Below are 25329 nucleotides of genomic sequence, written 5' to 3' on the forward strand. Positions count from 1 at the left end.
ACCTGCATTGTGTGGTTCATTAATGTGGGTAGGGGGCTCTGGTCATGCTCACATGATGTAATTGAAATGGGTTTGTAAAATTACGTGGTCTGAAATTTTTGTTCAGGAATGAGCTGTCGTTGCAAAGAAATGTATAAAGACCCCCCCCCCCTTTTTTTTGTTATGGCATTCATGCTGAAGGCACTGCTTCAGATGTAATTTCTGTAGAGTCTTCCATGTGTGCTGTTAGCCTCTACTGCTGATCTCCACTCGAGAGGGAATTATACGTATTCTCTTCCTAGGGGCCCTCCAGAGACTGAATTCAAATATAAAATAAGAATATAACAACTTTCCCCCTACTCACCAATTGCAATAAACTATTAAAAGCTATTATAATCAGTAGCATTTTAATGGATGGGATTTGTACTTTTCTGTTGCCAAAAGCGTGCCTTGGATGAGGGCCTCACAAAGGAAGCAGCTCCCTGTCAATTAAATGAATTTTTATGCCGCAGAGCTGGAGGGGCAATTGCTTGAACCTCTGTGTGTTGCTCATTAATGGCCTTGGCAAGCTGACCTGGCTAGATGAGGGTACTGCGGGGTTTTCTCTAATCATATTCCAATAGCTCCCACGTGGCCTTATCTCTTCCCAGCTGCTGCAGAGAGGCGGACGTGTGAAGCCTGGTGATCCGTAGGAAGAACTGGGAGTTCCGTTACAAGTGCTTTCACTGTTGAGACTGGAGCCCCAGATCCGCGTTCATTATCATCTTAGATTCCCCAAAGTCCTTCACAAAATAATAAACAGCATTCCCCGCCCTGCCACAGCCTCTTTAACAATGCACAGCAGGGAGGCAATGCACCACTGGCTGGTGCAGCACTTTCTTGCTGCTGTAGAAGCCACAGAAGCTGTTCTCTTCCCACCCACCCACCCACCCAGGGCTGGGTGAACAACATGTATGTGGAATGTGAGTGGCTGTTCAATGTGGATGTGTCTTAGGGTGTTCAAAGCAGCAGTGAAATTGCAGGTATCTTAAAGAGTCATATTTCTCATAAGAAAGGCCCTGCTGGATCAGACCGAGGCCCATCAAGTCCAGCAGTCTGTTCACACAGTGGCCAATCAGGTGCCTCTAGGAAGCCACAAACAAGACGACTGCAGCAGCACCATCCTGCCCGTGTTCCACCGCACCCAAAATAATAGGCATGCTCCTCTGATACTAGAAGCCATGAGTACCCCTTTCCTCCATGAACATGTCCACTCCCCTCTTAAAGCCCTCCAACCTGGCAGCCATCACCACATCCTGGGGCAGAGAGTTCCACAATTTAACTATGCGTTGTGTGAAGAAATAGTTCCTTTTATCTGTTTTGAATCTCTCACCCTCCAGCTTTAGCAGATGACCCCGTGTTCTAGTATTATGGGAGAGAAAAACTTCTCCCTGTCCACTCTCCAAACCATGCATAATTTTATAGACCTCTATCATGTCTCCCCTCAGCCTCCTCCTTTCCAAGCTAAACAGCCCTAAGCGTCCTAACCGCTCCCCACAGGACAGTTGCTCTAGTCCCCTAATCATTTTGTTGCTCTTTTCTGCACCTTCTCAAGCTCTGTAATATTCTTTAGGTGTGGTGACCAGAACTGTACATACCGGTAGTATTCCAAGTGTGGTCTCACCATAGATTTGTACAAGGGCAGTATAATATCAGCAGATTTATTCTCTATTCCTCGACTAATTATGGCCAGCATGGAATTTGCCTTTTTTACAGCAGCCGCACACTGGGTTGATATCTTCATTGAACTATCCACTACCACCCCAAGATCCCTTTCTTGGTCTGTCGCTACCAGCACAGATCCCATCAGTGTATATGTGAAGTTGGGATTTTTTGCCCCAATATGCATCACTTTACACTTACTCGCGTTGAAACTCATTTGCCATTTTAATGCCCATTCTTCCAGTATGTAGAGATCCTTCTGGAGCTCTTCACAGTCCGATTTTGTTTTAACCACCCTAAATAATTTGGTGTCATCTGCAAACTTGGCTACTTTACTGTTTAACCCCAACTCCAGGTCATTGTTGAACTGGTTGAAAAGCACCAGTCCCAACACAGATCCCTGAGGCACCCCACTGCTCACATCCCACCATTGTGAGAACTGACCACTGATTCCTACTCTGCTGGATCTTGGATTTTCTCCAGCTGGATCTTGGATTTTTGGTTTACACTAGATTTAACCAATAAACATGAACAGTGTCAGAGCAGGGTCTGGGAGCCCCCAGTTCAAATCCTCACTGCCATGGAAGCTTACTGGGAGACCCTGGGCCAGTCGTGCTAAACTATCTCATATGCTAAACTACCTCACAAAGTTGTTAGAATAAAATGGAGGAAATTTATGCTGTTTTGAGAAAATGCCAGGCACACGATTAGGTGTTTGCAGCACACTTCTATACAAACTTCCTTGGAATACCCCACTATATTCAATAGCACTAACCCCCATGTGTGTGTATGATTGCAACGTTAGTCTATAAAGTGCATTTGGTTTTGTTGTAACTGATTGTTGAAATTGGCTATTTCAACCTATTCATGTGTGGGAGTAACTGCTTTCTGTTGAGAGTGGAAGAAAGAACAGATAATCAGCTAGATGTGATTTAATGCTGCCCTTCTGTTTCTACTGAGCAAGCTTATTTGGAATGCAGGAGAGTAAGTAACTGAAAGGCTGTGACAATGGATTAAATCACTGGTTAGGGAATAAATTTCCTCAAAAGCCCCCCAAATAGGTGGCATATAAACCTCTCTGGCCCCCCAAAAAAGTTAATTAAAAGCTCAAAACTGGATCAAAATGTATTAATCAGCGGTCCAATCCATCCAACCATCTATCAATTTACATATAAGAGACACATATGCAATAACATACAATTTCTTTTTTGAATACCCACTATACTGATCAGGTAAAATTCTCAAACACATTATCAAAAGTTTTTGTTAAGATCTTTCTAAGTTCAATATGTAATAAAATGTGTAGAAAATACATAAATGAAAAAAAAACTAAAATTATGTCTTCACAAAACAAAAATCTTCCAGCTGACATCCTACTGCATCAGTAAACAATGTCATAAAACCTTTAAAAATAGATACAATATGCATGCACCTTTTCAATAAACATAAATATATAATAATATTCAAAATTACCAAATACCTGATCAATACGCAGCTCGCTCTATAATGTATGGTTTTTTAAAAATGTTTTGGCTAATTCACATTTTTAGAAAGGCCATACACAACACAGCTTACATGTGGGAATATAAAATGAGTTAAAAGATATATAAAATTAGCAGGAAACAGTTCCCATAGGGATAACAAAAATATGGTCATAACTGTAAATGAAATGCTGTGGACCACAGAGTAGTTTCCTAGACATTTAGTCAATAAAAACTTCCGGCCTGGCAAGATGCGACAGGGAGAGATTCACTTGAATTTCTGCCCGTCACTCAGCAGCTAAAGCTGGGAATCCATCTGACCTGTATACTTAGAATCATACAGTACAATTGCAGTAGAGCCCTGAATTTTAAATTGGTTTTGGTCTATTGACAGCAATAAATGAATGATGATGAGAATCATAGAGTTGGAAAGGGCCATTCAAACCCCCTGCTCAATGCAGGATCAGCCTAGAGCATCCCTGACAAGTGTTTGTCCAGCCTCTGCTTAAAGACTACCTGTGAGGGGGAGCTCATCACTTCCCTAGGTAGCTGATTCCACTGTCAAACAACTCTTACTGTAAAAAAACCGTTTTCCTAATATCCAGCCGGTACCTTTCAGCCCACAATTTAAACCCATTATTGCAAGTCCTATCATCTGCTGCCAACAGGAACGTCTCCCTGCCCTTCTCTAAGTGACAGCCCTTCAAATACTTAAAGAGAGCAATCATGTCCCCATTCAACTCCAGACTAAACATTCCCAACTCCCTCAGCCTTTCCTTGCAGGGCTCGGTCTCCAGGCCCGATCATCCTCGTTGCTCTCCTCTGCACCCACTTGATTCTGTCCACATCCTTTTTGAAGTGAGGCCTCCAGAACTGCACACAATACTCCATGTGCTGCCTGACCAATGCAGTGTACAGTGGAGCTATGACATCTTGTGATTTGGATGTTATGCCTCTGTCAATGCACCCCAAGATCGCATTAGATTTTTTTGTCGCTGCATCACACTGGTTGCTCATATTTCACTTATGGTCCACCCATACCCCAAGATCTTGTTCACAACCACTGCTGCCTAGAAGTGTATCCCCCAGGATGCATGTCCCTCATTTCTGTTACTTTTGCATGTTGTTTCTCCCCCACTGCTTTCATAGGTCTCTTGACTCAAAATGGGTTCCCTTCAAAAGGATAATTAGATCCTAATGTACACTCCATATAATTTGAGAAGATACCCAATACCCCGCTTACTATATATTTTGGCTCCTTTGCCATATGGTGCTAAACCTACAAATAGGGATGCCAGCCTCCAGGTGGGACCTGGGGATCCTCCAGAATTACAGTTCATCTCCTGACTACATAGATCAGTTCCCCCGGAGAAAATGGATCCTTGGGGGGGGTGTACTCTGAAGCATTGTCCCCCACTGAGGTCCCTGTCTTCCCCAGGCTCCACCCCCAAATCTCCAGGAATTTCCCAACCCAATTGCTCTGTATTCATGCACATTCATTCGTAATCTGCTAACGATACACCTCATGTATCTGATCATGTAGATCTACGAATGTTTATGCTACTACATCTGCTAATGCTTAAAGTTCCACAAGATTCTTTTTACTTTTGCTACAAGAGACTAACGGAGCTACCCCCATTGGACTTTATCTAGTCTTCACAGCTTTGCTGTACTGACTTAATATCTGCATGGGGGAAAGGTTTTTCATAAAGTCTGCACCTCTTCCATCTAAATGCCTACTGAGCCCATGGTACATTATTATCTTCTCTACACCCAGATCCCAACTGATGACACACTTCATACATTTGATTAAGTGAACCTCCTAAAGCGACCGCAACAAATTCTTTAGTCTTAGCTGCAAGACTGGTTCATGCAATGAAATGGAAAACTTCTGAGATACCAGATAAGACCGCTTGGATAGATAAAATGATGGAACTGGCCGAAATGGCAAAATTAACTGCATTAATAAATCAAAAAGAAAATACTGAATTTTTGGGCGAATAGGAGGCATGGACAACTTATTGTGTAACTGAACTTAAATTGGGAAATATTAAGGGATATGAATTGATCTAATTCAAAATGTTAGTAGTAATTAAACTTCTAAAGTTAAAAAATTTATTGTAGGATTGACAGATTTGGTTTATTATAATGAATTAGAACTGAACACAAAGAGAAACATGGATATTAAATGGACTGAGGAGGGGAGAGGGGAAGTTAAATATATATACTTGCTTAGAGATAAGATAGAAATCTTTTCTATTATGTACTTTGTGAATTGAAAAACAATTAAGATTGTAAATCAATTCAAAATAATAAAAAAATTAAAAAAAATTATTTAGTCTTAGAGGTGCCACAACACACTCCGTTATTTGGGGATTTATGGTGTGGCAAACAAGGGGGGGCTGTCCCTTTAAGAGTAACCTTCCGCCTTCATTTCAGCACGTGACCAGAGAGGCAGGGTGCGGAAGCGTTTTCTTCAGCGAGGGCACCAAGGCTGTCACGTGACATGAGGGGCGGCGGAGGCGCGAAGCGGGAGAACGTTCTTCTTTAGGGAGGGACAGACAGGCCGCGCTAGCAGAGAATCTCGTTGCTTTTCCTTTCAAGGCTTCTCACTGGAGGACCGGAGCGGCACGGCCTCTACGGTGCGAGTCTAGCGTGCGCGGCCGCGGGGCCGACACACGGGGCGCGCCAGGTACGTCAGTGCGTCACGCCGCAGACCGTCACGCGGCTGGGCTCGCTCCCTTTTCCCATTGGGTGGTCAAAAAGGGTCATCCCATGTCACGCCTGATTCCCTCCGCATCGCGGCCGGTAGAGGGCGCGCTGCGATGGTAGGGGGAGAGAAAGTTCCCTGCCTCTGTCTCGGAGGGCTGCTCGGCTGCGAGTTCATGTTCCTGCCTCCTTTGGTAACGCCCCCTAGGTCCACCCTGACCCCTCTGGCTGAGAGGCAGAATCATAGAGTTGGAAGGGACCTCGAAGGGTCATCTAGTCCAACCCCCTGCACATTGCAGGAAATTCACAACTGCCTCCCCACCCACACACACACACCCAGTGACCCCTACTCCATGCCCAGAAGATGGTTAAGATGCCCTCCCTCTCATGATCTGCCTACAGTCATAGAACCAGCATTGCTGACAGATGGCCACCTAGCCTCTGCTTAAAAACCTCCAGGGAAGGAGAGCTCACCACCTTCCGAGGAAGCCTGTTCCACTGAGGAACCGCTCTGTGAGAAGTAGCATGAGACGTACCCCTGTTTCTTCGAGCTATGTGCGTGCAAAATAATCGCCATCATTGTGCATAATCCAAAAACAAAATCCACGTAATATCTTTTGTTAAGACCACGCTGTCTTGCATTATTTTGGTTGCTCTTAATAAAAGCCATTTGTGGATTTGGTTTTGCTGTGGGCCCACAACGACACCTGTTTTTAATTGATGTGATTCACGCACTGGTGTTTGATTTCCAGGACTTTACAAGATCTCTAGTCCTCAGGAATAAGGGGGTAAAGCTCACTCCATGGAAGCAACAGCCATTCTGAGCTCACCAGCTGACTTTCATAAGTGGCAGAGAAGCACCCTTCTGCACTGCTTGGCTCCCAGCACTATTTCATAGAATCATAGAGTTGGAAGGGACCACCAGGGTCATCTAGTCCAACCCCCTGCCCAATGCAGGAAATTAACAACTACCTCCCCCCCACATCCCCAGTGATCACAACCCTCTCCTCGCCATGCAGGATCGCACAATCAAAGCACTCCCGACAGATGGCCATCCAGCCTCTGCTTAAAGACCTCCGAAGACGGGGACTCCAGCACCCTCCGAGGCAGTGCATTCCACCATCAAACAGCCCTCACCGTCAGGAAGTTCTTCCTAATGTTTAGGTGGAATAGCTTTTCTATTAGTTTAAATCCATTACTCCGTGTCCTAGTCTCTGGAGCAACAGAGAACAAGCTAGTTCCCTCATCAACATGACATCCCTTCAAATATTTAAACATGGCTATCATGTCTCCCCTCAACCTTCCCTTCTCCAAACTAAACAAACCCAACTCCCTAAGTCTCTCCTCATAGGGCATGGATTCCAGACCTTAAAATATTTCCTAAGCCTGCATTTTCCAGCACCATTTGAAGAACCCAAAGCAGGTAACAACAGTCAGACAAGCAAAAATATATGCAAATGATCTAATTAGTATCATAACTGAAAACACAACAATCAGTAGCCAGCAAACCACTGATCCTAGGGAAATCATCAGGTCAGAAAAAATCTGTTCGGCCCATACCAAGCATCTTCCTAAATAATTCAGTTTTGCAGGCTCTTCTAAAGGCAAGCAGGGTTATAAAGCCTGCCTTACCTTTCTGGGAGGCCTTTCCAGAGCAGAGGAGCAGTGATGAGAAAAGCCCACGCCCAGCCAGCCACAAAACTGGGGTGACCATCTACAGGTGGCTGAAAGAAGAGGACGAGAACCCTGAAAAAAAGATGGGGGAAATTTGCACAAGGTTTTCATATGCTAAATTTATGTATGTAGATGCAAATTTACAGATAATTTCAATAGAAGTTCAGCTCACCATGGTGCCAGCTCTGTCTGGGGCAACAGGCAGTGTTCGCCTCAAGTGACAGCCTGTCACTCAAATGTTTACAAAGAGCTTCAGCAAAAACAAAATGGAGATGAGGGGGAAGGGTAGTGGCCAATTTGTGAAGAGTGCAGTGTCTTGACCTTGCAAGTAAAGATTGTTTCGTAGTCTCAGTTGACGAAGGTGAATGGGCTGAAAATGTGTACTTTGTATGCACACTTTGTGCAAGCTCGGAAGTGCTTTTGTTTCTAGGTGAACAGATAAGCATAGCTGCCCCAACAAGTGCATGGTGTGGGAGAGTCAAGTTGCAATCCTGTACACATTTACTTGAGAGTGAGTACCATATAACGCAGTGCATCTTTCTTCCAAACAAACATGGATAAGATTGAGCTGTCAGGGTCCAAGCCCTCACACCAGCTTCTGAAAAACCCAACAGATACATTGCAGTGCCATCTTAAGCAGAGTCACAACCTTCTCAGTCCAATGAAGCCAGTGGGGCTGGAAATATGTAACTCTGGTTAGGATTGCAGTGTTCTGTTGCTGCAGCAGTGACAGGGTCGCAACTACTGTAATCTAGCCAAAATCATTTCCATAGATGGGAAAGTCACCCATCTGTGGTAGGTCAAGGTGGCTACACACGAGCCATATGAAATTGACCAGCTGTTCAAAGGTGACTCCTGAGCAAACAGCAAAGCCAAGGTAAACATTTGCCTCTTAGCACCTTTCCTGAGATAATCTGTAGAGCCAAAAGTCATGGCCTAAGGGGAAGGTAGAGAAGGTTCTCTAGCTGAAGCATATCAAAGGAAGGAAATGAGGCCTGTGACTGGCAGCTGTGAAAGTACAACAGGAAAGAAAGAAGCGACTTGCAATGTACAAAAATGTTGGGGAGAGAAGCAGCAGCATTAAAGGCTGGGGAACTGTTGTGTGGAAGCAGAAGCAAGTGGCGTCAAAGTTCCCACTTCATTCATTATGAAACTAGCAGGCACATTGCAAAAATCCACCGGCCACCCAGCTATAAATGAGAGTGCTACATTCATCAAAAAGTCACACGCAGTCAAAAAAACATGGCATCTTCCAGACAGCCTTAATTTCCCAACAGTTTCGTTTCCTTTTGTTCCTGGATTTTTTTCTTATTTCCACAGTTTTGTTAGCAATCCCTTGTCCCAGTTTATCTATGTCCCCCACCCCCCACTGTTTCTGAAACCTATTTCCCCCCCCAGTCTCCTTTTCTGAAATGGCTTAATTTGGGGGTTTTAGCAGTCTGAAATGCCTGTTCTGTTTCCCAGCGCTCTGCCCACCTTGTCATTTTTGGTAGGGATGGGCAATGATTCTTTTTTTGTCGAAGGCTTTCACCGTCAGAGTTCATCGGTTCTTGTAGGTTATCCGGGCTGTGTGACCGTGGTCTTTGTATTTTCTTTCCTGACGTTTCGCCAGCAGCTGTGGCAGGCATCTTCAGAGGAGTAACACTGAAGGACACTGAGAGACACTGTCCTTCAGTGTTACTCCTCTGAAGATGCCTGCCACAGCTGCTGGCGAAACGTCAGGAAAGAAAATACCAAGACCACGGTCACACAGCCCGGATAACCTACAAGAACCAATTCTTTTTTTAGTTTGTTTGCATGCCAGCATTTCGCCAATCCAGCGTTAGACTATGCATGCGCTGAACAAAACTCATGGCCAATCAGAAGGCCCAAAGCAAGCAGCCAATCATTGCCTTGTTACCTTACGGTACATTTCTAGAGCACATTTGAGCACTGCAACTGGGAATGGTGTTCAGATTCTGTGTGCATTGCTAATGGGCAAGCTGAATGGGCGAGCTGAGGCAGCACCGAGAGAGCCAGTAGCCCGATAATCTCCTTGCAGGTGAGCAAGCCAAGACTCCAACCCCCAAGACCCCAACCTCCACTGGCCAGAAGAGGTGTATAGTTTTGCCCTCACACACATACATTGTCTATGAACAAAACAGGTGTACAGTAATAATGACTGGAGTATAAACACAGCACAATGAATGGAGCATAAACACCAATGTAAGAATGCTTTGAAGAACCTCAACAATAACCTTCTAAAGCAATATATTTAACCCTGTGATTGGCCATAATCATAACTATGCTGAATTCTTTAGCTACTGTCTGTAATTCAAAAAAGGAAGGAAGGGCAGCACAGCCAATCAAAACAATCAGTCTAAGGTGGGGAAGCAGCTAACCAATCAAATGGACAGGTATGATTTGCTGGTGGGTTTTGGGTAGGGTTGCCAGGTCCCCACTTACTTTGGGTGGGAGCTTCTTATGGGCAGGGCTGGGTGGAGGGATTCCTGCGCTCTCCCAATTCCACTTCCGGTTTCCTAGCCCTGCTGCGTGCGCGCTCTGTGGAGCATGCACACAGCAGGGCTAGGAGGAAGGTTCCAGCCTCCCTTTCCATGTTGCAAGCCAGATTGGAACGGGAGGCTGGAGCGAGCAGGGGGATTGCTCCCCCCTTTCTGCTTCCACATATAAAAACCAGCTCTTCTTCTTCAGTGTTGTAAACTGCTTTGGGTTCCCTTTGGGGAGAAAAGTGGGGTACAGATATCTAAAGAAATAAATATCCCACTTGATGTTTTCCAGGAGCGGGCCTGGCATGAACCCTGGAGAAGAGGAAAGCCACAGAGTTGGCTGTGTGACGTGCCAAGATAGGCTAGTACTAATAAAGCCACCTCTGGAGTTTTCAGTGGATCGATTTGACTTTTCCTTTCTTGGCTTCTTCAAGTGTCTTGTCTTTAGGTTAATGCAATGAACAGATTTGACTTGTTTGTCACAAACCATGCTTCCATCTGCTTCCAAGTGTGTGCAAGAACTTCTGCTAACCTTTGCCTTCTCTTTGGCCTCTACTTGGGCTGATGTCCTTCCAGTGTTTCCATACCATGACTATTGCATCATTGGGGCCGGCCCCTCAGGCTTGCAGATGGCCTATTTCCTCCAACACGCGGGCCGAGACTACGTGGTCTTTGAACGTAGCCACATGCCAGGGCGTTTCTTTGCCTTGTATCCGCGCCATCGCAAGCTGATCAGCATCAACAAGCGCTACACGGGCAAAGCCAACCGTGAGTTCAATCTTCGTCATGACTGGAACTCGCTACTCAGCCATGATAGTAGGCTTCTTTTCCGACACTACTCCCCTGACTACTTCCCTGATGCCGACGCCATGGTGCATTACCTGGGAGACTTTGCTTCCTTGCTAGGCCTCCAGGTGCTTTACAATACATCCATTACTCACGTGACGCTGGAGAAGGACACCGAGGCCTGGAACGGCCACTACTTTATCCTTACCGACCAGAATGCTCAGCTCTACAAATGCAGGTAAGTATCAAAGAAGCCCACCTAGCCTGTTAAGGTGTCCACATGTCACTGATCCTTCAGTCGTGATGATGAAATGGTAATTGTCTCAAAGTGCAGCCTTTCTAGGTCTTTGTCCTAGTGTGATGGCTCTGTGTTACACTGAGACAAAAACCAGCAGCTTGAGTTGCCTCCTAACTTAGAGCTAAAACAGGTTAGTAGGAGCCCCATGTGAAATTTTTAAAAAGGGTGAGCTGCCACCTACCTAAAGGCATTCTTGACTCTTGGAGTATTGGACTAAAGTCAACTAGGAAGTAGTCAGCTGACAATATTTGGCCAGTTAATTGGCCAGCATGCCAGTCCTGATCATAACTAACAGCTCTCGATAGACTTTTCCCTGTCCACTTCTTGTAACAGTGAATTCCACCTATCGTGCTGTGCACAAAGAGGTTCTTTCTAACCCTTAGTTCTAGTATTATGAAAGCGGGAAAAGATTTCAAGACACATGCTCCACCGTGCATAGTTTTATAAACTGCTATCATGTTCCCATCTCTTTAGTCATTGTTTTTTTTTCTAAATTGAAAAGCCCCAGATTCTTTCCTCGGAGAGAAGATTCCCCAGTGCCTTGATAATTTTAATCTTTTCAGTGCTTTTCTACACTCTGCAAGGTGGGATGATCAGAACTCTTCACAGTATTCCAAATGTGGCTGCACCATATAAAGGCATTATGAGACTGGCCACTGTATTTCCAGTCCCTTTCCCATACTGAATAAGACTTTCCTTCCTGCTGCTGCATACTAAGATGACATTTTGTACGTGCCTCTGTGCACTTCCGCACACTGCCAGCTATTTTTCCCTTCTAGCATTTGTCCATTATACTGGTAAGGGTAAAACTACTGAGAAATATCTGAAAGCTAGTTCTAAAACTGCCAGCTTATTATATCCCTAACCATAACATGACTAGTTTTCAGAGGCATCATTCCATATTAAATATATCTGAGGTAAACTTCAGATTTGAGCCCTGTGGCGCAGAGTGGTAAGCTGCAGTACTGCAGTCCAAGCTCTGCTCATGACCTGAGTTCAATCTCAACGGAAGATGGTTTCAGGTAGCCGGCTCAAGGTTGACTCAGCCTCCCATCCTTCCAAGGTTGGTCAAATGAGTACGCAGCTTGCTGGGGGGAAAGGGAAGATGACTGGGAAAGGCAATGGCCAACCACACTGTGGACAAAGACTGCCTAGTAAACGTGGGTATGTGACGTCACCCCATGGGTCAGGAATGACCCGGTGCTTGCACAGGGGACCTTTACCTTTTTAAACTTCCGATTAAAGTTGAGTGATTCTATGTAACTGGCCACAGTGTGGAGAACTGGTCTTTTCCTTTGCTATGTGTTTGCAGAGCCTGTTCTAAATCCTAATCTTACTTTGCAGTGTTCTTTTGGTGGCCACAGGGACATGGGTTCCTCACAAAGTGAACTTTCCTGGTTCAGAATATGTTGAGGGCTATGAGTCGGTGTCCACTGACCCTGAGGACTTTGTCGGCCAGTCAGTATTGATCCTGGGCCGAGGCAACTCTGCCTTTGAAACGGCTGAGAACATTTTGGGAGTCACCAATTTCATACACATGGTGAGCCGTTCTCGGGTTCGCCTCTCTTGGGCTACTCACTACGTTGGAGATCTAAGGTAAGTCTTCCTCAAAGTGAACCTATATATATCTAGGGCTGCTTCAAAAGTGATGGGAAAAAAGGGCCCCCCACTTCATTCAAGCTGAATGAATGAACAGAATAAAACAGTGCCACCTTAAACACTAACAAAATTTATTTTGGCATAAGCTTTCATGAGTCCGAGCACGCTTCATGCGAGGTTATGCTGGCATCTTTAATGTGCCACTGGATTCCTGTTTTTGTTGAAACAGGATAACAAAAAGCGCATTAAAGAGCTTGATTATAACAGCACTACTTTTCGTGCTCGCCACGTTTGTTCATCCCAGTTCTTCGGAATACCACCACCATGTGATTTGCCTGCTTATACTTGTTATTTGACAACTCCTTGTCTTTCTAGAGCCTTCTGTTTAGCTAGACTGAATGCTAACCCCTCTATGGTTATGCAGGGCAGAATTTTGAATATACCATATCCAGACAGGACCTGTCCTTGCTCTTCTGGCTCTTATCGATTCATTAGCTCATGCCCTCTTGGAATGCCACTTTTATGAAGAACTTCGATCACATTATATCTCTCCCCTTTTAACATATAAATCTAATGCCTCTGTGTCTGACATAATGCCTTTTTTACTAGGTGACAGGGATCCCAAGGCTACATTGTCAGTGGCAAGATTTGTTTCAGTCCTTATATCCCTCAAACATTAGATATATGCTGCTCAAGATCAATGAATCAAGGAGCTTCTAAGGGATAAAGGAAAGGAAACAGGATAATACAGCTGCTCATCTGGAATTACAAGCATTCGAGGGTATATGTCTACACCTATACAAATTCTAACCCAACATACCAAACAAAGCCCAGCAACTGTGTATTGTAGCCTGCCAAGTGCTCCTTTCTTTCTCTTTCATACTCTTTCATACTAACCCACACATACACCAGTTCTGCAGATCCAGGCAGGCGGTAACAGGAATTTTATTGAACCCTTGGTTGACCTTCCTACGTGACTGGTGGACTGTATTTTGTTTGGTGGGTCACCAGTTATGTGGGCCTGGCCTACATGAAAGAGGGCACTCCGAAGTCTCTCAGGGCTGCCTTCAACAGTCACAAATTTGTGACTGTATACCAGGAGGAGTTCTACTCCTGCTGATTCTGTATAATTGTAGCTAATCTTTCTGCCGCTGCTAAATTTCAGCCAGTTTTTAGTAATTGCTTGCTTATCTGTTTAGATTGTGACTTGTAATTTGTTGTTTGCTTTTGTGCGTGTATATTTTATTTGATTAAAGCCCTTGCAAAAATCCTTCTGGATAGCTGGTGGGATATTAAATGCTAGAAACAAATAAAATTTCTTACATGGAAGCAGTTTACATGTAGTGAACACTAATATCAGTGTTTGTGGTGGCTGAACTCAGAATTTTTTCATAGTAAATACACGTCCATGGGGAAGCAGCAGCCATACAAAGGTTCCAAGGGCACATAAATAATGAAGTGTGTAATCATGTGTTCTTCGTGCCTGTTTTGACCTGGAAGTGCTTTCCATTTACAAATCTGTAAAGCTGTATTTCTGGCAGTGCAGCCGTCTCCAGTCTGTTTTCATTGATTCCCATCTCCTTTGCCTGTAGTGACTCTGCACAGAGTTGCACTGTCAGTCACTTCACTGTGGTGTGCTCAAGGCATCGTACAACGATACAAAAAAACAACAACACCGATCCTACCTGCAACAATGAAATGACAAAGACAGTAAAGCCAAAATAAGCAAAATATGTCAGCGTGATTTTGAAAATCATCAAGAAATGAAAAAAAAAATGTTTACCATCCATTGGTAAACATTCAGTGATGCATCTTGATGGATCTCATACTATTTTCAGTGTGGGACATCATGACGGTCCTGCTCCGTGGGCCAGGCAATTTATCTTTCACTTTAGCATGAAGCAGTACTTCCCCCGTAGACCTGAAGGAGCAAGAGGCTCACAGGTGCTCCTGTAAGGAACTATGAACTTCATCTCCCAGAGGTAGCACCCTTGCTCTGTTTTGAGTTGATGCTTCATGCCAGAGCAAAAGAGCAGTGCATTAAGCGTCGCTGCATTGCCAGTTGTTGTTGATTCTCTTTCAGTACACTTCAACCTTCCCTTCCCCCATTTTATTCCGGGATTTCTGATTTTATAAACCAGGGTCCTCAGCCTTGTTGAACCTTTGGGCATCCTTGAAATGAGTACAGGAAGTAGGTTCCCGAACAAAATGGCTGCCCTGACAGGAAAGCTATTGAAAACAAGTTCAACAGGAGCTCGGCACAATCCCAAAAAGATGGGACATTCCACAGAATCTTAGACAGCTTCAAACCAAGAGTCCTCATATTATGGAGGACTATTTCCATTTGAGTGCTCTATGCAGGTGCAAAAATGATGGCTCGTGAGCTCTTATGAAGCACCAATGAAGTGAGGAAAGCCAGAATTGGCTCTTTGTTTTGAGAGGGTGTTTTGGAGAAGAAGTATGTAGGCTCCAGGAAATGCATTGGCGAGTGATGTGGTGCCCGCAACACCATGTTGGGGATCACTGGTATAAACAAACAGGGCTATAATATAGGGATTGTCTTGCTCTTGCAAAAGATCACTTCCAGCTTTTGGGAATTTGCCACAGCTTCCAGCTGAGCTGGTTGCCTGCATTCATCTTTTGCGATGTTTCGCAGTGAGCCTCGCAGAACTCAAAATCTCATTCTCTTCTGGATGTATTTCCACCTTGTCCTCCTTTAGAGCAATTAACAATGGCCTTTTGGACACGTATCAGCTGAAATCTCTGGACGGCCTGCTGGAAGGTGACTTGGAAGACCTGGTCCTTGTCAAAGATAAAAAAGGGAAGCTGCATATTACCCTTCGCTTTTACCTGGAGAACCGCAACAGCAGCGAAGAGTCAGTTACCCTCCCCCAGGATGAACTGGACAACTTTGCCACTCGGGCACCCTACGACCGGGCCATTCGCTGCCTGGGTTGGCAGTTTGACTTCTCCATATTTAACAAGTAAGACTGAACTGGCACCAAAGTAACAGGGGAGGCTAGATGAGAAGTGGCTGAAATAGTCTCGGCCAAATTGGAATGGGTTTGGGTTTGGGCTGAGAGGTTTCCGTCCGCTTCTTGCACCATTGATACGTTCAGCTGAATGCTAGATCCATGTGAGTGGCGAGAGAGCATTATGGTAGCTAATCCCTTGGTTTGGTGGTCATGGCAGTCAGGATGTTCTCCTTTGACTGGAGATAGTAATTACTCACTATAGGCAACTACAAGAACTATAAATTAGAAGTTTGGTTTAAAAATCAAAATCAGGCATGCAGGGCATGGCGGGAGTCTTCAGATATCATGACGTAATGTGATATCATGACGTAAGCAGCCGCATGGTTCTCTTCAGTGTTCATATGCGGGTATAGTTCAGAAGGTGTACCACCAGCTGTTTTGATCATGTTGCAAAAGGTAAACTGTGTACTGAAGTCAAAGTGAGGTCCATTCAAACGTTACTATTGTGTGGGAGCCACTTTTGCATTACCTGCTCCCATGCTGCATTGTTAATGTCTGTAAAGAGATACCCTGTGGCTCAGGCTACGGTTCCTTCCCATGAGCGGCTGTTCTCGACAAGGGCCAGAGCTTTTTCGGCCCTGGACCCAGCCTGGTGAAACTCCCTAATAGGGTTGCCAACCTCCAGGTAGTAGCTGGAGATCTCCTGCTATTACAACTGATCTCCAGCCGATAGAGATCAGTTCACCTGGAGAAAATGGCTGCTTTGGCAATTGGACTGTATGGCATTGAGGTCCCTCTCCTCCTCAAACCCTGCCCTCCTCAGGCTCTGCCCCTAAAACCTCCCGCCAGTAGCAAAGGGGGACCTGGCAACCTTATTCCCTGATAACAACAGGGCCCTGCGGGACCTTAAAGAGTTCTGCAGGGCCTGCAAAATGGAGTTGTTCCACGAGGCCTATAACTGAGGGCAGCTGCAGATTATCATCAGTGCTGGCCTCTCTACCCTCCTTGCCTCTTTTCCATCTTGTTTATCAATTATGTCGGGGGTGCTGGCTGCTATTCCAAGCCTTTCGGTGGCTTCTGTCCTGTACATGCACCATCTTATGTATCTTATGTATTTTAAGCTGTTTGAATGATTTTATGGATTTTAATGATAGATGCTTATGGTTTTTATTGTTTACTATTGATTGTTGTTATCTGCCCTGAGCCCGACTACGGCCGGGGATTGAGGGCAGAATATAAATATAAATAAATAAATAAAATTAGCATTGCAATCAGCTTGCTATGGAGGATGCATTTTGGTAAGGGTTAGAGGATCTCCTCGCTCTGATCTGGAGAACCGGTTTTGATTCCCCACTCCTCCACATGAGCGGCGGAGGCTAATCTGGAGAACTGGATTTGTTTCCCCACTCCTACTACACATGAAGCCAGCTGGGTGACCTTGGGCTAGTCACACTCTCTCAGCCCCACTTACCTCACAGGGTGTATGTTGTGGGGAGGGGAAGAGAAGGTGATTGTAAGCCGGTGGTAGAGAAAGTCGGTATATAAAAAACAACTCTTCTTCTCCTTCTCCTCCTCCTCCTATTGACATGCTCATCACTTCTGATTCATTCTCTGTACCTGCTAGCTTCCAATGGCAACTTCCTAGGTCTTGACTGATGCGACGTATGTTTCTTTTTTCTACCCAGATCTGTTGGGCTGATGCGTGGCAAAGGCAGTAAGAAAAAATATCCTTTGATCAAGCCCAGCTATGAAGCAAAAGCGACTCGAGGTCTCTTCGTCCTGGGCACTGCAAGCCACTCAGTTGACTTCCGCAAATCTGCTGGAGGCTTTATTCACGGGTTCCGATATACAGGTGAGCTCAGAGGTATTAGCTGACAATGTGGGAAATAAAAGGTACCAGGCCGGTTGGCAAGACTACTCTGGTATCGAAGAGGCCTGGTTTGTGTTCAACCTTTGAGAGCCAATGTAGTGTAGTGGTTAAGAGCGGGGGTTTAGAGCGGTGGACTCTGATCTGGAGAACCGGGTTTGATTCCCCACTCCTCCACATGAGCGGTGGAGGCTAAGCTGTGAATTGGATTTGTTTCCCCACTCCTATGTGTGAAGCCAGCTGGGTGACCTTGGGCAAGTCACAGCTCTGTTAGAGCTCTCTCAGCCCCACCTACCTCACAGCGTGTCTGTTGTGGGGAGGGGAAGGGAAGGTGATTGTAAGCCGGTTTGATTCTTCCTTAAGTGGTAGAGAAAGTCGGCACATAAAAACCAACTCTTCTTCTTCTTCTTTGCTGTGTACCTCAGTAAGTTAAATGAACGTGAAATGTAAGTTATTTCCAAAATGTTCCTACAAAACAGAACAGCAAGATAGGTAACACAAATAACATTACAGAAAGTTCAACTTCTATTAATTTTGCTACCCCTGCAATTTCCTGGTCATACACAACCATTTTGGGAGTTTTGTTGTCTAGAAGCAGCTAGAGTTTTGGTGCTGGTTAGAAACACACACACACAAACCAAAGAACTCAAGCTCGTTAGCTTAATTTCATAAACATTTTAATGAATTTATCTGCAGCCACATCTACCCTGCATCAGTAAATGCAGCTGTTGGCTTTATGCAACACCAACATTTATCCTTTAAATAAAACATTACTTAACATATACAATATCAGATTCTAACTGAACATAACCGAATAATAGGGGAGGGGCTGTGGCTCAGTGGTAGAGCATCTGCTCGGCATGCGGAAGGTCACAGGTTCAGTCCCCTGCATCTCCAGTTAAAGGTGATGTAAAGGCAAGTAGGTGATGTGAAAGACTCCTGCCTGAGACCCTGGAGAGCCGCTGCTGGTCTGAGTAGACTGTACTGACTTTGTGGTAGTTTGTGGTAGTTGTGGTAGTTTCTCCATGTCAGGCAATCCACACTTTGAGAGCAATCCTGTTCAGGTCTAGTCTTAAACTTACTTAGGTCTGTTCAGTGGGACTTCCTCCCAAGAAAGTATTCATAAGGTTTCATTGTAAAGCTCTTATTTTACCCTAGCAGTAATTACACAGCTCTTGTGCTGCTAGTGTGTCAGCTGTAGACTCTCTGTACCTATCACTCTTGGGAAGTGATGAAGCAGTAGCTCTACACACCCTTGCCTTCTACTTGCTATGAGGTAAAACTACAGTTAGCATCCTCAAGGTGGGACCTGGTGATCTCCCAGGATTACAACTGATCTTGAAGTGCCTGGTTGTCTTATAGAGTCCAATGACAGACAACAAGGAGGAGGTTAAGTTAAAGCAACAGTTCTTTATTTAGCTAAACACAGACCTGGGATGAAATAACCAAAGATAAGATGCAAGGTTACTCACCAGAGAACAAAGGAAGCTCAGTATCATTTATGCATTCAGATGGGGCAGGCCCCTAGCTGCTGACAAGCAGATTGATACACAAAAGCATCAATACACATTAGGTCTCTACTTCACGTTAATTAGCATAGCCTATAGATATTGCCCGAAGGCGTCTCTAAGCAAGTGCTAGGTCTTGTGATCTTAGTAACTAGAAACCACATTCCTAAGGATGAAGGTAATTCAAAGACACTGTTTTCTCTACTGGTGAAAGGCCGTACCAGGCAAGCAATGTGATCTGTTGGCCTCTTATAGTTGTGGATGCCAACGTTCCCAAAGCTTCCATGTGTGTGCATATGAGTACATAGTATTTTATACCAACCCTTATATCTGGGCATTACAATCTCTAGACTACAGAGATCAGCTCCCCTGGAGGAAATGGCAGCTATGGAGAGTAGGCTGTATTGCAAAGGTCTCCAACCTTTTTGAGCCTGTGGGCACTTTTGGAATTTGGACATAATGTGGTGGGCACAGACACAAAATGGCTACCACAAGAGACAAAGCCAGCTACAAAATGGCTGCCACAGCTTACCTTCAGTCACACAGTGAAGATCCTTGTACTGTGGTGGCAGCTGCTGCTAAAGCAACTTTTTAAAAAATCTGCACAGCCAATCAGATCTCCAGTGGAAAAAGCCCCACCTGGCCTCATCCACTTTCTAAGAATACTTGGTAGGCACCAAGAAAGGTGTCAGTGGGTACCTATGGGTGTCACATTGGGGACCCCAGCTCAAGGGTATACTAGAGCATCAAGAGATATGGAAGTCCTAGAATGATATCACATTCCTGCTGAGCTCCCTCCACATATGCACTGCCACCAAATCTCCTGGAATTTTCCAAGCTGGAATTGGCAACCCTTGGTAAGGCTGGGCCAGAAATTTGCTTGTTTGGCTGGCATCCATTAACTCTCCTAATGACTGCTTCCCATTAGGCAATCCTAAGCAGAGGTACACACTTCGAAGCCCATTGACCTTAGTGGCTGGATGGAACTCTGCTTAGGATTGGCATGACTGCAACGTTTAGATCTCGCAACTCTTCGTCCATTTTTTTTTAAATAATGCACATCTTTCTTTCCTTCTGCACCATGCAGCTCGTGTTGTTCATCGTTTATTAGAAGTGCGCCACCATAATGCCCCGTGGCCGTCCTCCACCTACCCCATTATTCAGCTAACCAATTCCATTGTCAAGCGGGTGAATGAGGCATCCGGGCTCTACCAGATGTTCACGGTGCTGGCAGATGTCATTCTGCTGAAAGAGTGAGTAATTCCCTTCTAGTGCCCTTCCTCCCCTGTGAGTTGGAGCAGCAGGGAGTGTCTTACTGCCTGAAGACTTCCATGACTTCGAAATAAAAAAAGGCATGGAAGTCCCCAGGCAGTAATGATACACGTTTTGCCTTGGTCTGGTTTTTGCCTTGATCTGGTTTTCTACTTCAGCAAGGGAGTGTCTTATCTCCCCATCAAATGTCAGGTCAAAATTCGTAATTAAAAATCATCACCATTTCAGGGCCATTCATTGGCCCAGTGGGGATAAAATTAGCCCAGCAAGCAAATGCCAGCTTAGTATTAGCATTGGTGAAAAAATGTCAGCAGCTTTGCTGTGAAGGCTGGGGGCCTAGAATTCTGCATTAGTATCACATAAATACTGTGATCCGAAAACTCAACTTAGAATCTGCCATTGGAATAAATTGGTGATACTGGGTGTATCGGCCAGTATGTCATAATAAGAATACACCATTTTTGGAGATTTGCAGTGCAATTTTAAGGGGGTCTTTTAGTCTTCATCCCTACTCTATTTATTGGCTGATATGGGGAGAGGGTCATGGAAGTACAATATGGTGACATCATACATTCCTGAGATATAGGTTACCTTCCTTTGTGTGTTTTTGATTCGTGCAGCTTTCTTGTTTCTGCAGGGTAATCAGTACACCTGCAAAAACTGTTCCCTTGACAAGTGTCTGGTTAACATGATGGTTGTGCCTAGGAACGCCACTGAATTTGAGTATCTGGAGGAATTTCCGGTTGGAGTCCTGCAAGACCTCGAATGGCGCACAGGAAGGAAAGTCCAGAATGGGCTTTTTGTCATCATGATGGAGTACGGGAAGAACTTCTCTGGGCCTGACAAGGACGTCTTCTATTATAACCGGGCAGTGGGTGAGGCACAGCATGCTTGGCAGTCCAATTTCCTGCACCCAGTCATATATTACTACAAACAACTCCCCACTGGTAAGTGCAGGGATTCTTGCTTCCTGCTCCTCTTAACAAAGTTACTGCTTTTCGTAATGGTATCCTTGAGGTCCCTGCATTGTGCAGGGAGTTGGACTAGATGATCCTGGTGGTCCCTTCTAATATTCTATTCTATGATCAGAAATATTAGAACCTCAGAGATTTTTTGGTGAGGACTCTTTGGTCCCTTGAAGATGTAATCCACAATGTATGTAAACAAAGAGTGTGGACTTTACGGTGCAGTCCTGTGCTACTCCAGTCTCGGCCCACTGATTTCAGTGGGCCGAGACTGGAGTAACACTGCCGAGAATGTCACCGTTGAAGCCAATAGCAGATTAGAGTTTATTATGGCTAGTGTTGCTGTGTCATTTCTGTCATATCTGGTGGTGGAACAGCCCACTCTGACCTGTAGGCCCTATTCCACCGTGTCCTCTGAGATGTCTGGGTACCGGTAGCTATCCAAGGTGTCTGCCTGGCATGTGCCACCCACCTGGCTTTCCCAACCCATGGAGGGGCTTTCTTTCCCATCCTTGGTTCAACTGCAGCTACCACCTGGCCTTCATAGGAATTGCCCACTGAGAGGACCAGGACTCCCAGTTTCCCTTCCCAGTTCTGAGGCCTCACCTCTGTGCCTCCTGCTATCCAGTATCTGGTTACCATGGGGACAGCTGACTGTCTTTTGTGCCACTGGGGGAGTAGACACTTGCCAACTGCCAGACTCTTCCCTTCTTCCTGGTGCTCTTTTTAAATAGTGTACCTGGAATGATGGAGGTCTAATGTGGTACAGAGAACTGCTACCAGCATTAACAGTTACATAGCATTTATTAAAAAGAAAATGTCCATACACATACTCTCAGCACAGCACCAGACAGAGCAAGGTATCCAAAAGAAAAGTTAAAAATTTCTTTGCCCCTCTGTACATGCCCTAGTGGATGTTAACATAAGGCAAGCTTTTTAGCTTAAAATATTATAGTTGTTCTAGAGGGTTCCCATTGCCTTGAAGCCTCTGCTCAGGTGTGCAGTCATGCACGTGACAATAGCTGCCTCAGGTAAGAGCTCTGTTTGCCTGGATGGAATCAGCACAAAAGAGAGTGGGCTCACCAGACCAGACCAGGAGCAAAGGGGGGATTTGCTCAGCTGGTGAGCCCAGCACATACATCACCCTCCCCAGTGGCCCTTGACTTCAGGGGCTGCAGGGAAGGGCAATTCAAGCAGTGGGCTGGAGCACCCACCTTCCGATCCCTGCTGCCTGCATGCTCGGACCTCCACGTGGAGGTCCCAGCCGGCCAGCAGCGTGGATCGAAAGGCCCCCACAGCCCAGAATCTGGAGCAGGGTGTGTGCGCGGGGGGTGGCTGGTTCAGCTCGTGGGCTGGATAACAGTGGTCAAAGGGCCGAATCCGACCCGCGGACCTGATTTTTTACACCCCTGCTAGATGGCACCTGTCTAGCTGGAGGAATGTATGTGCATGACTTGACCATCTCATTGTACCTAGCTAGGCCTAACATTTGCATTTATAAAGCTGTGGTTGGTGAGGCTGGCGAGCAATTGATTTCCCCCTCCCCCGTCCTGCCTGTACTCTGCCAAGAGTGAGAGAAACTTTTAAAAACTCAAGTTGAATGTTTTGTTATGGCAGATCAGACCATTGGTCTATAAAGCTCAGAACTGTCTACTCTAACTTGCAACTGTTCTCCACAATCTCAGACAGACATCTTTCATGTCTACCTACTATCTGATCCTTTAACTGGAAATGCTGGGGATTGAATTTAGAACCTTCTGCATGCACAGCAGACACAGCCTTTGAGCTGTGTCCCCTTCCTTTCACACATTTGACAGAGCATTCTAAATTGCACAAGATGTTCTTGATAAAAGAATTTCACTTTCACAGCAACAAAATAAAACCCTTGTGAATCACCCGGAAGAAGGGACACTTTCTTCTAGATGACTATACCTAGACAGGCAAATCCTAATTTTCTGCCGTTCTTTTTTTTCCCCTTTCTGCTTCCTCCATTTGGTTTTTGCCATGGATAAATTTCCTCTCCCGGTAATCTGACTTGTCTCACAACAGAGCATGAAATGAGGCTTTGTCCCCCAGACTGGCCCCTGCCCCGCCCAGATGCCATCCATCACATTGTGGAGGACTTCCTGACTGACTGGACTGCCCAGAATGCCCACATCCTCCCTCTGAGACGCTTCTTGGAGAACTGCCTGGGAATCGACTTGCGCAGGTTCTATGCAGGTAAATTGAATGGGGCTGGAGAGAAGCCGGTGGGATGAGAGAGGCCTAGGAGCAATGGAATGGAAGCAGTCCAACAGGGCAATTAACAGTTATGGACTCTTTGGCTTGGGAATGTTAGTGATCTTATCGTTATAAGGTCTGCTAAAATGAACAGGCATCCGGGGGCTTGGCACACAAACATCCAAGAGACACAGTTTTGGGTTTCTTTCAAACCCAAGGGAGGTGATAGGCTCCCAAAGTTGCATCTGCCTTCCTCCACCTGAGGAACCCACAACGGAGACCACTGTGGACTTCAGAGTTGAATGGTTGCACTGTGCAGAAATCTGGTTGAACTGGATATGAGAGCTTTTTGGTATCAGAACTGGGGATTCATAACAAGCATTTTGTATACGCTCTGCTTAAAACATCAATATTCTGAACCAGGATTACCCAGATTTTGTACTGAAGAAAAAGCAGATTGTGCAAAGGGGGGAGGGGAGTATGTACATATATAGAGAAAGAGACATATGCACACACATACAATGCATACTTTATTTTGCTGATGTGACTCCTAAGGAGGGGCAAAGAGTTTGGCCAGGCAGTAGTTCTCCATGGTCTGAGGCAGAAACCTTCCACATATGTTAACTGGGAAGGCCAAAGATTGAATCTGGGACCCAGGAGCAGACTGCGACGTTAAAAGAGCCCCAGAGCAAGCTGAGCCAAGTGAAAAATAGCAGATCTCCACCCACTGTCATTGTCACTGTGACTGAGTCTAAAAATCAATGGGCCTCTGCAGCACTTGTAGGATTTGCTAGGCTGAGCTCGCTGCAGGGCTGTTGTAACATCCCAGGCTTAACTTGGATCAGCCTGCTTCTGGCTGCCAGTGGCCCACAAGGGGGACTTTCCTTGTAAGCTGAACGGCCAGTCAGCCCCACTGGGACACTCTACTTGCAAAACATGTGCTTGACGAATGAGCCACAGCCCCTCCCCAATTACATATCATAACTGAGAAACCTTCAGTCTTATTTTCTTATAAACTAACTAGATTAGGGTTCTTCCATTGGGTTATTGAAAGAACATTACTGCTGTTAATTCCTTTGTTTCTCTGCGCAGTCTGGAAAATTTTTAATTTAAGAAGTTTACAAGGATTGTAATTCCCCCCTTCTTTTCTATAGAGTCCTGTTTCCTCTTTGCTCTGACTCGCCAGAAGTTGCCTGTCTTCTGTCAGCAGGGATACATGAGAAGACAAGGGCTGATGGGCAGTGAGAGACTTAGACGTCATGCAGTCGAAGCCGGATTGCTGGAGGACTATGCTGCAGTGGACTCCCTAAAAGAGCTGGAAGAAGGCCATGCACAATTACATGACCACCTGGTGGAGGATCGCATGATGTCAAACCATCAACTGCAGCACCTCATGAGCACCAAGGATGAACTTTAACTTTCCTTGGTCAGAATCCACACGGAACTCTGGTCTTGGTACCATGACAAAGATCTGCCGAGGAGCTCTAAGTTCCAGTGTTGTCACACATGGGTCCCTACCTACTCCTTCATGGGGAACCATGACTTGCCAAAGATGTGCATGGATCCTTTCACATTTATGAAGGATAAAGTGCTTTATGGGATCAACAAAAGCAGTCACTGGGTAGTGCCAAGGCATTCGTTTACTCCTGTTCACTGCCTGCCGATGGTGTTCCGTTTCTGTAGTATGAGCCAGTCTCTGGTTTATCACACAAGGGAGAAAAATGAGACCTAAATGACTTGTCAAGGAGTATTATTCCCGATTGCATGTTTTATGGTTATCTGCAAGGGATGTCATTTATGGATGCTGTC

General features: G+C 45.4%; 1 protein-coding gene across 1 annotated transcript; it reads left to right on the forward strand.

Moving 5' to 3' along the window:
- Nucleotides 1–10518: 10518 nt before the first annotated feature.
- FOXRED2 (FAD dependent oxidoreductase domain containing 2) lies at nt 10519–24977 on the forward strand. Its single transcript, XM_056847377.1, has 8 exons — nt 10519–11054; nt 12459–12710; nt 15434–15697; nt 17374–17540; nt 20151–20316; nt 21041–21282; nt 23350–23520; nt 24675–24977. Exons 1-8 carry the CDS (start codon nt 10519–10521, stop codon nt 24935–24937), a joined length of 2061 nt encoding a protein of 686 aa, XP_056703355.1. The 3' UTR covers nt 24938–24977.
- The last annotated feature ends 352 nt before the right edge of the window (nt 24978–25329 follow it).

Source organism: Euleptes europaea, chromosome 3 (genome assembly GCF_029931775.1).
Source record: "Euleptes europaea isolate rEulEur1 chromosome 3, rEulEur1.hap1, whole genome shotgun sequence".
In the NCBI taxonomy this organism is placed as follows: domain Eukaryota; kingdom Metazoa; phylum Chordata; class Lepidosauria; order Squamata; family Sphaerodactylidae; genus Euleptes; species Euleptes europaea.